The 15,442-nt window shown below is 41.0% G+C and overlaps 1 protein-coding gene across 1 annotated transcript in view; it reads left to right on the forward strand.

The window, feature by feature from the left end:
* The first annotated feature begins 12,068 nt into the window (after positions 1 to 12,068).
* The window catches only part of THBS1 (thrombospondin 1), a 105,219-nt gene continuing 101,845 nt past the window's right edge, over positions 12,069 to 15,442 (forward strand). The window contains exon 1 of the mRNA XM_033951414.1: positions 12,069 to 12,426. Within this exon, the coding sequence (XP_033807305.1) occupies positions 12,360 to 12,426 (67 nt within the window). The 5' untranslated portion in view covers positions 12,069 to 12,359. The remainder of the gene's footprint in view (positions 12,427 to 15,442) is intronic.

The raw sequence follows: 15,442 nt of genomic DNA on the forward strand, positions 1-15,442 counted from the left end.
CCTCAAGTTCTATCTGTACCCCTCTATCCCCTTGCTCTACAGTTTCTGTTTTCCTTGAGCTGTTTCTAAGTTTTTTTCTTACCATTGCTCTCATAGCATCATAGTTCCCTTTCTTGAAGTTGAACGTTGTCACTGTGGTTCTCTTCCCTTTTGCTGTACTTACTCCTAATTTGTACTGGATCATGTTGTGATCGCTGTTTCCTAGTGGTCCTACTACTTCCACTTCTTTTGCAGGTCCCCCTATTCCGTTGAGGATTAGGTCAAGAGTGGCATATCCTCTTGTTGGTTCCTTGACAAGCTGATCCATAAAGCAGATAGAAAGATCTGTAATGGAATTGGATCCTTAACACTCAGTTGAAGTAGAAGGGAAAATCAAGGCTGTCTGGAGCTATTAGGATCATGGTGGCTGACACTTGTTTGAGTTTGACTAAGATCTTCAGAACCAGAGCAATTGGCGGAAATGCATACAGGAACTTGTGTGACCAATCCAGAAGAAATGCATCCTCTTCCAGATGATAACTTGTGGTTGAGGGGAAATGCAAATAGGAGTCCCCCAAACTGAGATGATATAGTGTAAGACTTTGAAGTTAAGAGTCCGCTTGTGCAGCTGAAGAAATCTGCTGAGCTTGTCAGCTAGGGCATTCTGTTTGTCTTGGACATATATGGCTTTGAGAAATATGTTTCAAGGAATTGCCCAGTTCCAACTGTGTTCAGCTTCTTGACATAGAGGTAGAGAGCCTGCTTGTTGATGTAGTACATGTAGTACTTGATTGTTCAAACAAGGAGGACTTAGTTGGAAAGACAATCCTAAAATGTCTTCAGGGCATTACAAATTGCCCACAATTCCAACAGGTTGATATGAGGTGTCTTTTCATGAGCAGACCACAGTCCCTGAGTCTGGAGGCCATCCAGGTGAGTTCCCCATGCATACGTAGAGTACTTTCTGATGTGGAGGGATGTGAAACAGCAAACCTCTGGAGAGATTTACTGGATTCAACCACCACTGAAGAGATTGACGGATATGGCGTTACTCGAGAGGGTTCAGAGAAGAGCGACACGTCTAATAAAAGGGATAGAAAACCTTTCATACGCTGAGAGATTAGAAAAACTGGGACTCTTTTCTCTGGAGAAGAGGAGACTTAGAGGGGATATGATAGAGACTTACAAGATCATGAAGGGCATAGAGAGAGTGGAGAGGGACAGATTCTTCAAACTTTCGAATAATAAAAGAACAAGAGGGCACTCGGAAAAGTTGAAAGGGGACAGATTCAGAACGAATGCTAGGAAGTTCTTCTTTACCCAACGTGTGGTGGACACCTGGAATGCGCTTCCAGAGGACGTAATAGGGCAGAGTACGGTACTGGGGTTCAAGAAAGGATTGGACAATTTCCTGTTGGAAAAGGGGATAGAGGGGTATAGATAGAGGATTACAGTTCAGGTCCTGGACCTGATGGGCCACCGCGTGTGCGGACGGCTGGGCACGATGGACCTCTGGTCTGACCCAGCGGAGGCACTGCTTATGTTCTTATGTTCTTATGTGAAGTGACTGTAATCCATTAAGATAAGGAATCCATGGTAATTTTTTTGACAAATGGCCTGAAACTACTGAGATTCCAGGCTCCACTGAGCTGATCTGAGGATAAGTTGAGAGAAGGGAGTTACATGAACTATGAGTGCCATGTGACCCATGAGACGCATCATGTTTCTTGCTGAGATGTTTTGTAGAGATGACACATGAATGGAAAGCTGAAGCAAGGTGTTTTGTCTTTGTTGGGGTAGGAAAGCTCATAGAAGAGTTGTGTTGAGTATACCTCCTATGGACTCCAACACTTGAGTGGGTTGAAGTTGAGAACCATGACTGGGATGTAGTTATATCGGGCTATAATCTGTTCAGGAAAGACAGGGTAGGAAAATAAGGAGGGAGAATAGTGTTATATGTTAAAGATCATATTAAAGCCACACAATTACAAGATCTGCAGGGCAAGGAAGAGGCACTGTGGATCAATTTGGAAAGAGGGAATGGTGAATATATTTACATTGGTGTGATATACAGGCCTCCTTCACAGACAGAAGAAGTAGATAGAGATTTAATAGTAGACATTCAGAATATATCTAAAAAAGGGGCAGTCTTGCTTATAGATGATTTTAACATGCTGGATGTTGATTGGGGTATCCCTATTGTGGGTCTTCTAGAAACTGAAAACTCATCTATTTGACACTTAATCACCTGTATCCTCTCCTCCCCCTCCACCCCTTTCACTACCCCCTCCTACCCACCTCTTCTCTTCTCTCACCCCTCCTACCCCTTCTCCTTCCTCGCCCCCCTTTTTAAGTCGCTTTGAGCCTACCTAGGTATGAGCGACACAGAAATAGAAGATTAGTTTAGATTAGAAGTAGGGAGATTCTGGATTCTCTACAAGGAGAACTGTTCCAGAAGTTGGTAATAGAACCCACGCGGGATGGGGTTATACTGGACTTAGTGCTTACAAATGGGGAAAGTGTTTCTGATGTTACAGTGGGTGATCATCTGGCATCCAGTGATCACTGCATGGTACAGTTTAATATTAAGATGGGTATAAAGAGGGCTCATTCAAAAGCAAAGGTTCTAGACTTTAAAAAAACTAACTTTGTTGGAATAGGGGTTTACGTCAAGTAATTGTTATGTGCGTGGGAATGTCTGGAAGGAGTGGAAATACGGTGGGCAAAATTGAAAGGAACGATTGTAAGGGTGACAAGTAAGTAAAAGTAAGATGAAAAGAAAGCCGCTTTGGTTCTCAAAAGTAGTAGCTGAAAAGGTAAGGAATAAACGGTTAGCTTTCATAAACTACAAAAGATCGCAGAAAGAGGAAGACAGGCAAAAATATCTGGGAAAGTTAAGAGAGGCTGGCCATGTAGTCAGGAAAGCAAAGATGCAAATAGAAGAAAAAATAGCTGACAGAGTAAGACGGGGAGACATGACATTTTTTAGATATATTAGTGGTAGAAAGAAATGCAAAAGTAGCATTGGGAGACTCAAAGGTGAGAATATGTAGAAGCTGATAAAGAAAAGGCCGAATTGCTTAACAAATATTTCTGTTCTGTATTCATGGCTGAAGCGCTGGGAGCAGGACCACAGAAGACAAACGTGAATAGGGATGGAAACGTAATAGACCCTGATCGATTTTCAGAGGGTTATGTTTGTGAGGAGCTAGCTAAAATAAAGGTAGACAAAGCAAAGGGGCCGGATGATGTACATCCAAGGGTGCTGAAGGAACTTAGGGAAGTTCTGGTAGCTCCACTGACTGACCTTTTCAATGGGTCTCTAGAGTCAGGAGTGGTACCGGAGGACTGGAGAAGGCCAGATGTGGTCCCTCTCCACAAAAGTAGAAGGAAGAAGTAGAGAATTATAGGCCAGTAAGTCTGACTTCTGTGGTAAGTAAATTAATGTAATCACTTTTAAAACAGAGAATGGTTAAGTTTCTGGAATCCTGTAGATTACAGGACCGGAGGCAACATGGATTCACTAGAGGTAGATCTTGTCAGACAAACCTGATCAATTTCTTTGGCTGGGTGACCAGAGAATTGAATAGAGGATTTATGCTAGATGTGGTGTATTTAGATTTTAGGAAAGCCTTTGACAGTGTTCCACACAGACGTCTAATAAATAAACTGAGTGCCCTTGGGATGTGGTCTGTCTATCTGGCTATGCAACCCTTCTCCTGAGCAAGCTGCCCCACTCTATCACAGCCTCATATAGGAAGAGGAAGCAGGTCTCTGGGAAGCCTTAGATGGAATCTTGGAGCCCATTAAGGTGTTCCAACTTTGTTCATGTTCAAGTCTTTGGGTGACATCCTCGACTTTGTCCTCATAGAGTTCTTCACCAAGACAGAAAATATTTGCTAGATGATCTTGAATGTTAATGTCCATGTCAGAAACTCAAAACCATTCAAGATGTCTCATAGCAATAGACATAGCTAATATTCCTGATGTCACAACAAAGGCATCAAAAGCTGATCTTGCTATAAACTTTCTGGTCTGAAGTAGGCTATGAGTAGTCTCCTGGCATTCTGGAAGATGCTCAGATGGGATATATTGTTCAAAATCAGGCAACTTCTTTATGAGTTGTTTAAGATAGAATGACATATTGAAGTTGTAGCTGAGAACTTTGCTGGTCAACACAGAGTTCTTGAAGAGGCGGTGCTCAAATTTATCCTTGGTGTGGCCTAAACGTCCTGGTGGTGCTGTAGCATATACTCTTGTGCTGGAAGATTTTTTAAGAATGGATTCAACTAGCAAAGACCGATGTGGCAATTGTGGTTTATTAAAGCTGGGACAAGATTGTATTTTGTACAGAGAGTTAATCATTCTTGGAGCTATCTAAGGGTGAGAGGAGTATCCCAGTTCTTAAACAGAGCTTTCTTAAGTTGATTGTGAAGAAGCAATTTGAGAAGCTCTTTAGGAGGTTTATCTTAATCTTAACGCTTCAAGGAGCTCTGCTTTGTGCTCAATGTCTGATTCCAGCTTAACAGGCAAAGCTTTCCCCATCTGCCTGATAAACTTAGTGAAAGAAAGTCCTTCTGGAGGAGATCTGCATTGCAGCGTTGGAGCAGATGGATCTGATGGGATGCCATACAATTCTGAAGCAGATAATGTGGGTTCAAGATCAGAATCAGTGTTTCGTACAGAAAGATCAGGATCAATGTATACAAATCCAGGAGATTCTCTATAGGAAGAAGGATGCTTCCTAGTTTGAGGAGTATGATGACTGTGAGAGCGTCAAAAAGAGCTCCTTCGATGCCATCGTTACTAGTCTGATGAAGATCGATGTCAAGAATATCTTGATATACATCACAATGAACGTGAATCAGTACCGTACGATGCTTGCTTGGATGTAGAAGAGCAAGTATTGGTACTGTGCGATCTCAATGTCCGTCGATGCTTCAATAGAGAGCTGGATTCAGTACCTTTGGGCCTCAATATGCCATTTTCAACCTGGGCTAGTACCGAGGGAGTCGATGTAAGCATCGTTGCCACATGCAGCTTAAAGATGTCACTGAGCTCCACGGAAAGAACTCTTTCAGTTGGGCCTGGAAGGACTACACCGGTATTGTTGGCTCAACAGCCGGTACCATCAGTTCTGAAGGGTGTCAAGAGGTGGGTGACCTCGATGAAGAAGCATACCCCAAAGGAGACAAAGCCTGCACAAGAGTTCGATGATGGTGTTGACGCTTGGCATGCATCAAGGGACTGCATGCGGAAGATGCCTGCAATGCTTGTTAAAAAGAATACGGCTTCTTAGTAAGTTTACCCAATGTAGGAACGATGTCAGGCATCAAAAGGCATCAATGTCGGTACAATTGGTACCGATGGCATCGATTTGTCTCCGGAGGCCATGGCCTGTCCAAACAGCTTCTCTTGATGGATGCGACAAGCCCTCAATGCTCTGGCCCCAGACACTGAATGCCCCAGTTATGCGGGTCAATGATGAAGATGAGCCGTTGGCAACGAGTGCACTTTGAACCCACTAGAGGGTCTTGACATTTGAGGAAAATTCTCAGCGGCAAGGTCGAAAAATGCAATGGTTGCACTGTGAGAAGGAAAAGGAGTGAGAAAACCCCCCGAGAGGAAAAGGCCTGAAGGCCCGACATAAGAAATAAAAATAACGAGGAAATTAATTTTGTATTTTTGGTTTTTTAGAAAAAAGAAACTGAAGAGAAGATTACTACAGTACAATGTAAAAGAAAAGAAAACCGAGCCGAAAGGCAAAAAGTACGTTGACTGGGATTTGGACAGAATCCAAAAAACAACTTCTTCATTCTGCAGAAAATGAAGAACTGAGGAACCTCAAGCCGATGTCAGGCAGGAAGACACTTACACGACCACAGTGCAAATTTATCCCTGAAAGGAAGACCACAAATAAGTTAAGTAAAATGCTATAACACAGGAGAAAAAACCAAGATGGCGATGGAGAAGGTCGCATAGTTGGAGGCTCTCCGCTCTAGGCTTTAAAGATTAAAGTTGCCTGTTACCTTTTTTGGAATACATTTTTCGGAGCATGCCGAAGAGAAGAGGGAGGCAGAGGACAGTTCCTCCTGCTTCAGCTGCCACTTCAACGCCACGGCAAACAGCAATCACCACATTTGCTGTGCCTGTTATTCAGGGCGTATCCGCTGCCGGGGGTGGGCAGACCTTCTTCTTGGACGACGAGATATCGTTGAGCCCAGGACCAGGAATTCCCCCACGGCCCGGAGGAATGCAGGACGATCCGACAGAGCAGCGGGAGACATTGGGAGTTTTTTCACCAATGGCACTGTTGTTTTCCCCTCTGACCCCGGAAGGATTAACATCGCAGAGGAGCGCAATGAGAGAGACGCTCTCGCGTGGAGGATCGGGCTCTCAGTCGGCTTTGGGAGAGGTGGAAGACTCAGAATTTGGATTTGATTTCAGCATTAGGATCTTCTACTATTCCACCCCTAAAGCCACTAGTGAATCCCACAGTCGTGGACATGGAAGCACTCTGGGGAGCTATTGAAAATTTTCATCAGGTATGCTCCTTGTTTATTGTTCCTCTTGTTGAATCCACAAAACAAATTAAAGCTTTAGAGGAAAAACTTCAGCAACATTCAGCTAGATTAGATCAAGTTGAAAAGTCAGTTCCTGAAGTTAAAAATCAATCTGGTCAACATCTAAGAGATAGGAATACGTTAATTAGGAAAATAGAAAATCTGGAGAATGCTAATCGGAATCTCAATTTGCGCCTCTTTAATTTTCCTGTATCCAGATTGTATTCTCCTAAGGAAATGTTTCAATTATTTTTGACCTCAGTTTTGAAGTATTCAGAGACAAATATGCCTCCACTTCAGAAACTGTATTACCTTAAGTAAGAAAGAAGTAGTGGCTGAAGAACCAATTGGACTGGACATTACTGGATTCCTGGAATCTTCCCAGGTAGAAATTAATGCTAGAGCCACACTATTAGTGACATTTGCCTTCTTTCAAGACAAAGAAGCAATTCTTCGATTATTCTACAAAACTGAAAAAGCTGAGTTTTTTGGCTCTAAGGTTGCCATATTTCCAGATGTTTCTATATGGACACAATCACGACGAAAGAAGTTTTTAACCTTTCGTCAAGCAGTTTTGAATTTGGGGGCTACCTTTCAACTACGCTTTCCATGTAAATGTTGTATTTCCTATCAAAGTAATCGTTATGTTTTTTATGAACCTGAACAATTGCAATTTTTCCTGGAAGGCAAGGCGGTCTCTAGAAAACCGGATAGTGAACCCATTATCCACGAACCTGATCGAACATAAATTGATTTGAGTAACAGTCTCCACATTCTAAAGTTCCAACTTCCCTTGATTGTGAAAGGTTTTTTCTCCCTCTTTTCCTTTTTGTGGACTGTACTGTTGTAACTAAGATATGGAAAAATTTGCTTTCAGGAGTTGTATTTTATTTCTTATTGTTTGCTTTGATGTAAATAAAAGACAATAAATATAAAATTAAAAAAAGAGTAAAATGCTAATTTACATATTTATTTATTTATTTAAGTAATTTTGATAATTAGTATAGGATCCTGTGAAGAAGCAACACTTAAAGCCTGGGACAATGAAATAATGGAGTCCGAGTTGGTTTTTCTGAGGATTATATGAAGAAACTAATATAGGAGAACAGGAATAGAGCAAAAAGATATTGCTCTATTGATTACATTTCTAGTTTATTGAATGTTCTCACTAGAAGTCTGAATTTAAAAGCTTAGTGTTGAGGAGGAAAAAGTCATAACCATAGCTAAAAGAAATTCACATCTAATCTCCAGAGGTTTAAGGGATAGGTCTGGGTTAACCTGGACATATCTCTATAAAATGTTAGATTTCTTCTTAACAAAAAGAGACAAAACTCTATTCTTGTTAAAGGCTCTGGCAAAGAAGGTAATCACAGTACCCCTGTTGTTGATCTTCTGTACTGGTTTCTAAAATAGTAGTAAAACATTAATCCTGGATTTGGGTTGTGGATTTCCCCCAAGGTATTTCTTAAGAGTTCCAGGCACATACAATGTTTTCACTATATTGGACAATGAATCAACTTCCAGATGCACGATATCCAGCATATATTATTTTGACATTTCAGATGCAGAAATCATTGTACAATAGGGAGAGTTAAAAAAAAATGGAAGCTCTGTGATTGAAGAATGTTCTCAACTTTTTTCCATTTTATGCTGTAATAACATATTGCCTTTAACCAGAGAAGCATTCTAATGATCCAGCAAAATCTTCCAATGGCTACCCACTTCTTGTTCCACTGTAGTACATGTATGCACTTTTTCACCAGAAAATATATATAATTGAGATAAATAGTTGAATAACAAGGTGTAAAGAGGAGCTGGTAGAAGATACACAAATTGGCTCACCAATCACTATTCAGGAACCTTTCGCATACACCACAGACATGGAAGGGCATTTTCGATAGGATGTCTAAGTCTGAGTTTGGACATCCTGGGAAAGACGTTCAGAAATCCAGCAGGGAAAATGTCCATTTTCAAAACAGCAAGACGTCTATCTTTTTTTTTTTTTTTTTAATAACCTATCCAGATGTTTTAGTCCTTAGTGCATCTATCTTTTTTGGCTATTCTCTAACATAAAGACATTCACGTGAAAAATGCACAAAAGCCAGTTTTTCAGACACCCTGGCAGCCAGCATTCTTAGCAAACTGGCCACACAGACATCTGAGCAGAGGGACACTACAGTACATGTCACATTTAAAAGTCCTAGTTACACATGTCACTTTAACCTGCTTATATTGTATGGAGAGCCCTCCAAAAACCACCCAAAACTTACTGTACTCACCTGTACATCACAATAGTCCTTATGCCTGCAGGTGTCATCTTTATGTAGGTACAGTAGGTTTGAGGTGGGTTATAGTGACATGTGTGCCTGGGACTTTTAAATGTGCTAAGCTTTTCCCATTCAGAACAGCATCTTTTGATTGCCAGCAGCTGTTCTGAATGGGAAAAGCTTAGCTTTAAGTTTAAGGTAAGCCAGTTCTTGATTACGATGTACTCTTTGCTTCCTAATAGGTACAACTTAAGTTATACAAATGAATTGATAAAGATAGTATGTTGCTCTAGCAGAGGGAACTGACTTTTATATTTTTGATTTTTTTGCTAGTTCCCCCGACCTTGATAAAGTCAAGCGAAACGCGTCGGGACGAGGAATCATCTATTATAAAGCTAAGTTATGAACTGATTTATTATAAAAGTTTTCTAAAATGAAATAGTGAAAATCTTATCATGAAATAGTGGAAATGTAACTTTTTTGAAATCACTATTAAATTAATTATGAAAAACGCCTGAAATGCTGTACTGAGAATGATGAAGAATTATTCCACCTTGAGTTTATTAACCCAGGTGGAGATCTGAACTCCCCTATAGTACTATGCATGGTGAAATGGAAGAAAAGAAAAACAGTTTAGTGCACTGATATTTTTGTGTGGATTTGTTATAAGTTTGTGCTTTTGCTAACCATAAGTCCCTCTTCACTTCTTTGAGTTTTACCCAGTAATCCTTCCAGTAACTATTTAAAATTAAGGACTGTTTTTGTGGGCACCCTGTATATATCTGCTTTCAGCCTGGACTACTCTTCTTCCACTTCTCTTATGTCTGCCCATCCTGTCTGTTCCTTCTTCAGATATTCCCCCATTCCACTGAAATCAACAGTAGTATTGGGGGGAGGTGCTCTTTTGGCTCAAATAGCCTCTTTCACCTTAACTTTTAATCATGCCAACTGCCTTTTAGCCTTTCTTCAACATTTTTAATACATCTAGTAGGGGATTTATGATGGTATTTTTAAACAAATTCACACCTGATTTAACATCAAAAAGGGCAATTCCATTGCTGAACAGTGAAAGCCTATTCAATAATGGCATCTGAATAAGAGGGAGAAAATCAGGTGAGAAGAAGAAAGAAGACGAAGATAGAAAAAAAAAAAGGAAAACTGCATACAGACAGCTAGGTATCTCTAGCAGATAATACCATACAAACATAGACCAAAACACAAACTTCAGGCCCTGAACTGAATTCCAGAAAGGGAGCTCTGCCAGATGCTATTGCCGAATGTTTCGCAACCTCGACAAAGCTCAAACTGGAAAACAGCATGCTCAAAACACAAAAAGTGATTTAATTAGCTCAAGTTTGAAATGTGAGAGCACATGCATTAAGGATTCATTCATTGCTACTGTCCTTTTGCACCTCAGACACATACCAATTCAGTGGAAAGTATCTCTCATGTTTGCTTGGGTCAGAAACGGCTGGGGTGCATGCAAGCTGTAAACTCTCAAGGAGTTAGCATAGTAAATTTAAATAGATGTTTAGATGGATGTGATTTGCTGGGGTGCATTGTAACTACACTACTTCTGGGAAAGGAAGAAAAGCACATTATTTTAAAAGTAACAGGAATGCTGTCCTGGAAATTGAAGCCCAGACTAAAATTCAAACAATTGGTGGAACATGGGAAATGTTATGCATAAATTCAAGCAGTAAGCAAAAGTTCTAGAATATGCTGCCTTGCAGCTGGGTAGTGTAGACTGCAAATAAATAACTAATAATTTATAAATTTTATGAGAAGATCTCAGTGTGGATTTTGGGTTCTAACGTTCTGATATGCATAAATACAAGACAGAAAAGAAAGGCCTTTCTTACAAAAGTTGTCAAATATGGCAGACAGTGACAAAATACTTAGAAAAGGTCTGATGTAATTCTTTGTCTGTGCTTACAAGCAGTGCATCTATACAGAATAGAGAATGACAAACTTTTCCCTGTCCCTTCTGGAACTCATTTTCCCATCCCTGCCTCATTCCTGCAAGCCCCATCCTCATCTGCACAAGCCTCAAACACTTTAAAATCATAAGTGTTTTGAGGCTTGTACAGTTAAGGCAGAGCTTACAGGAATGGGGCAGGGACAGCGACAGCAAGAAACTCACGGGGACAAGACGGGGAAATTGAGTTCCTGCAGGGACAAGGACATAATTGTCCCCGGTGTCATTCTCTAATATAGAATTGTTATATGTTTGGTTTATGTACATGTTGTAAAATCTATAAAGAATTTTGAACAGTAAAATTATAAATTACCAGGGCCAGATTTAAGATTTAGGTACCTATCCTTTCTCCCCATTGTTCCCACATCCCTTAAGTTAACTCAACTTGTACGTCAACTCAACTTGTACCTCACTAATCTTCTGTAAACCGCATAGAACTTAACGGTATTGCGGTATATAAACTGTTATTATTATTATTATCATTATTATTATTATCCTGTAGGCAGAACTGGAGGGTGCGAGCATAGATCCTCCCTGGTAGTTCAAAGAGAAGGGAATCACTTGGAGAACAGAAATCTGAAGTGGGTGTCTTAGGCCAGCTTGATACCAGCAGAGGGCCCTAAGTCAAGTGGGAGAAGGCTCCTTTATTGGCCTAGGTACTTGATGTCTTCAACATGTGGGACTCTAAGCAGTAATTGTCTATCTTGCTAATGACTAAATCAGGGCCTATTAATTACAGCATGTTATAGTGTAAGTAAACCAAATGAGATTAGCTGCTGTAATTTAAGAACAAGCACGTTTAAATTTTCCAGCAAAAGGCTAATAGGGCAGGGAGTGCAAAACCTTTAATTCAGCCTTTGCTATACTATTAGCTCAGCACTGCCACCTAGTGTGATGGATAGATATGGCATGGGCTTGTATTACTTCTAACTTCCAATATTTCCCCCCTCACCTCCAGGACAGTCTGAAACTCTGTATTTTCAGGCAGACTTCAGAGATGATGTCATTTCCTGCGGTAGAAAACACTGAAAGACCAGGTTGTTTGGATGCTGTCTCCTGGGAACTGAAATTTATAGATGTTCAGGGTTTTTTTTTTTTTTTTTTAAAGCTAGGATACACAGATATGCCAGATTGTGACATTCCTGAGGCATGCGTCACCCCCTCGCCGAGACTGCTGTTTCTCTTTGTGTAACAGGAGCAGCGCTTCTACCCAGACGGCCTCTGATTGGTCGTCGCCGGCTAAAGGAATGTGAGAAGCCCCTTTAAAGAGCTGCCGTGAGCAAAGAGCCGCCGTTCAGTACGGAGGGGAGGGCGCGCGAGCAGAGCTGGGGCTTCGCTGCGTCTTCGGGACTTCGGCATCCTCAAAGAGCACAAAGAGAGCGGAGAGAGATAGACCCCTGCGGGACAAAGAAGGCCCCTTTTTCCGTTCCGTCTGGGGGGGTCTTGAATTTCCCACTTTTCTCCAGAGGAGACCAGAGACTTAGGTTCAGGTTGCCTTTTGCAGCTGTGCATACAGGATAGCGGGGCATAAAAGCGTGCTGGAATTTCCTTCCTGCGCTGTGCGGGGTCGGGATGGATTTATTTGCGGCCGTTTTCGCCCTTCTGCTACTGACCGCTTGCGCAAGCAGTCATATCCAAGGTGAGAACTTGTTTGAAGGTTCAGCCAACCTGAACCTTTAGCCGGCGCTTGGCTCTCTCTGTGTTTCTGGCTTTTGCTTGCTTTTGTGTCCATGCCTGAAGCTTGTACATAACCCTGTAAACAGCTCATGATCGCAATTCTGTGTCTCCCGTGGCATAAGCGAAAACTAAGCGACTATTTCAGAAAGAGCCGGGATTGGTTGATTGGTTGAATATGAACCGCATGGTGTGGGTTTATTTTATTTTTTCCTCAAGAGTTGATGGTGAGGAATATATTTCTATTAGTGCATGCTTTGTTCATTTACCAACTTTGTTGCCGGGTAACTCTGGGTCAGTTCCCTTGCATTTGAAGGGATAACTCCTCAATTGATTTTAAGACGGTCATTTTTTTTTTGTCTTTAAAGTATTTGGGGTCATTTTTTTTTTCTCTTTAAAGTATTTGGGGACAATAATAATAATAATAACAATAATAGCTTCTTTTTTTTTTAAATCATTTTTATTAGTGAGTCAACAAGAGAAACAAGCAGAACATAGGAGAAAAATAAGCAAACAGTGGCAATCAGATGAAGAAAATAAGAAGCAGCATGTTGTACTGTATAGCTTTATTTATATCCTGTCATACCTTTTCAGTTCAAGACTGTGTACAACAAGAGGAGCTGTGGGACAGCGAGGTGGCATTACATCAGATTTGGGAAGGGGGTGAAAGACAGTTGAGTGATGGGGCAGTAAAGGGAAGGAGGTAGGAACGTGTAAGACGAGATGAGCAGAATTTTTTTATTCTTATTTATTTATCTTTTTCATATTAACACTATCAAGTATAAACTTGTACAGAAAGCAAATTAAGCTTAAATTGAGCTCTAGTCTCCAGTTATGGGATCCAAGAATTAACTTAACGGAATCAGGTGATGAGCAGAATTGAAGGGTCAGATAAATTTGTCGAATAAGTGGGTTTTTAGTATTTTTCTGACTAGTATGTTAGTGCGTTCAGGATTAGGTGGCTTATGGTGCTGAAAATGTATCCAGTTCAGTGCGTTTCAGCGGAGCTTTATGAAATGTCCTTTTCTTGTGTCCCCAAATGCCACTCGCTGCTATTTAGATGTTATTTTTCTTTGACGTAATAGTATGGGGTGTAAGGGCAAGGGAGACAGTGAGGAAGAATTCTTGTTTAGAATATGCACATGTAATGCATTCACTTTGTTAATATAGCATAGATGAATACAGTTAATATATAGATTATTGCCCAAATTAGGGAAATGGGGACATTTTGCATACTAGGATTGGACTGATTGCACACAAACAAGAGCAAAACTGATTCTCACTAAAACCTGAATAGTAGGTCATTGCAGAGTCACCCCAAAAAAGTTACCTAATTTCAACTTTTATTACAACTTAAAACCAAAAAGCTGAAGAGAGGCAGTACAGCAGTGAGATGGCAACTACTAGTGATTTGCTGTGTCACACATAAAACACACCACACTCTTCTCTCTCTCTCTCTCTAAAATTATCTGCCTAGTTGGGATGGGGAAGGTTGGTTGAATATGTATGTCCAGTGCAGTGAGCTCAGCAGTCTGGGAATGTGTTTAGCTATAGAGTTGAAGTAGCAAATGAGAAGATCTGAGACCATCATAAAGGTATACAGAAGAGATGGTAGAAATTTTTATATGGAGGACACAACAAGGTGTCACATTTGATCCATTGGAAAATCTGTACACGGTACCAGTCTAGAAAAACATTAGGATCGTGACCTTAAGAGTATTATGGAAAACAAAAGGAGGTTATGATCATCACATCCCTATCCTGACAGATAAAAAGCTGGGCACGAAAAACCCCAGACGGGGTAGTGAAAGAGAAAAACACCAGAATGGCATTAATCATAGATGTGTCAGTCCCGAGCAATTCCTCTGTGAATTGTACAGAAAGAAGATCCTCAAGTACCAAGAAGTGCAGTCTGAGCCTAAGAAAAGGTGGCAGAAAGATAAGGACATATTTCCCATTGTTTTGAGTGCCCAAAATTTCCAAACACACCTGGATAAGCTCTGCATGACTCGAGTTTTATGGCAAGCATGTGCAGTAAATTTGAGAGACTGAGATCATACTCCATATGCTCTGGCTTAGGAGTAAGGTTCATTGCTGTCATGGTACTGTATGTGCAAAACTAATCCATTTGGAGAAATTGCCCCTAAGAGACCTTTTGGAACATAGTAGAATAGTCTCGCCTGCACTCTTAGCAGCCCGTCTGCTATTTTTGGAGGAGCAAGATGAAAGATGAAAGTATGGTACAAACATAAAGGATATCTGAGAGCGAGGAAGGCAATATAGAATTTAGTAGTTGGTAGGATGGGCAACCTGAATATGTCATATGGTCTTTATCAGCCATCATTATCTATTACATAGAAACATGATGGCAGATAAAGGCCAAATGGCCCATCTAGTCTGCCCATCCGCAGTAACCATTATCTCTTCCTCTCTCTAAGAGATCCCACGTGCCTCTCCCAGGCTTTCTTGAATTCAGAGACAGTCCCTGTCTCCACCACCTCTTCCGGGAGACTGTTCCACGCATCTACCACCCTTTCTGTAAAAAAGTGTTTCCTTAGATTGCTCCGAAGCCTATCACCTCTTAACTTCATCCTATGCCCTCTCATTCCAGAAATTCCTTTCAAATGAAAGAGACTCGCCTTGTGCGCATTTAAGCCACATAGGTATTTAAACATCTCTATCATATCTCCCCTCTCCTGCCTTTCCTCCAAAGTATACAGATTGAGATCTTTAAGTCTGTCCTCATATGCCTTATCACAAAGACCACACATCATTTTAGCAGTTTTCCTCTGGACCGACTCCATCCTGTTTATATCTTTTTGAAGGTGTGATCTCCAGAAAAGAGAGCATGGTGTAACATAGGAAGCAATCCTATAGCTAGAATCTTTCAGATTGAGCATGTGTCCGGTGGGGAAGGATCGGAATGGCCATTATTATTGGCCATGCAGACATTAAGGCCTGGATTCGCTAAACTGCGCTGT

This window comes from Geotrypetes seraphini, chromosome 7 (assembly GCF_902459505.1).
Source record: "Geotrypetes seraphini chromosome 7, aGeoSer1.1, whole genome shotgun sequence".
Taxonomy (NCBI): Eukaryota; Metazoa; Chordata; class Amphibia; order Gymnophiona; family Dermophiidae; genus Geotrypetes; species Geotrypetes seraphini.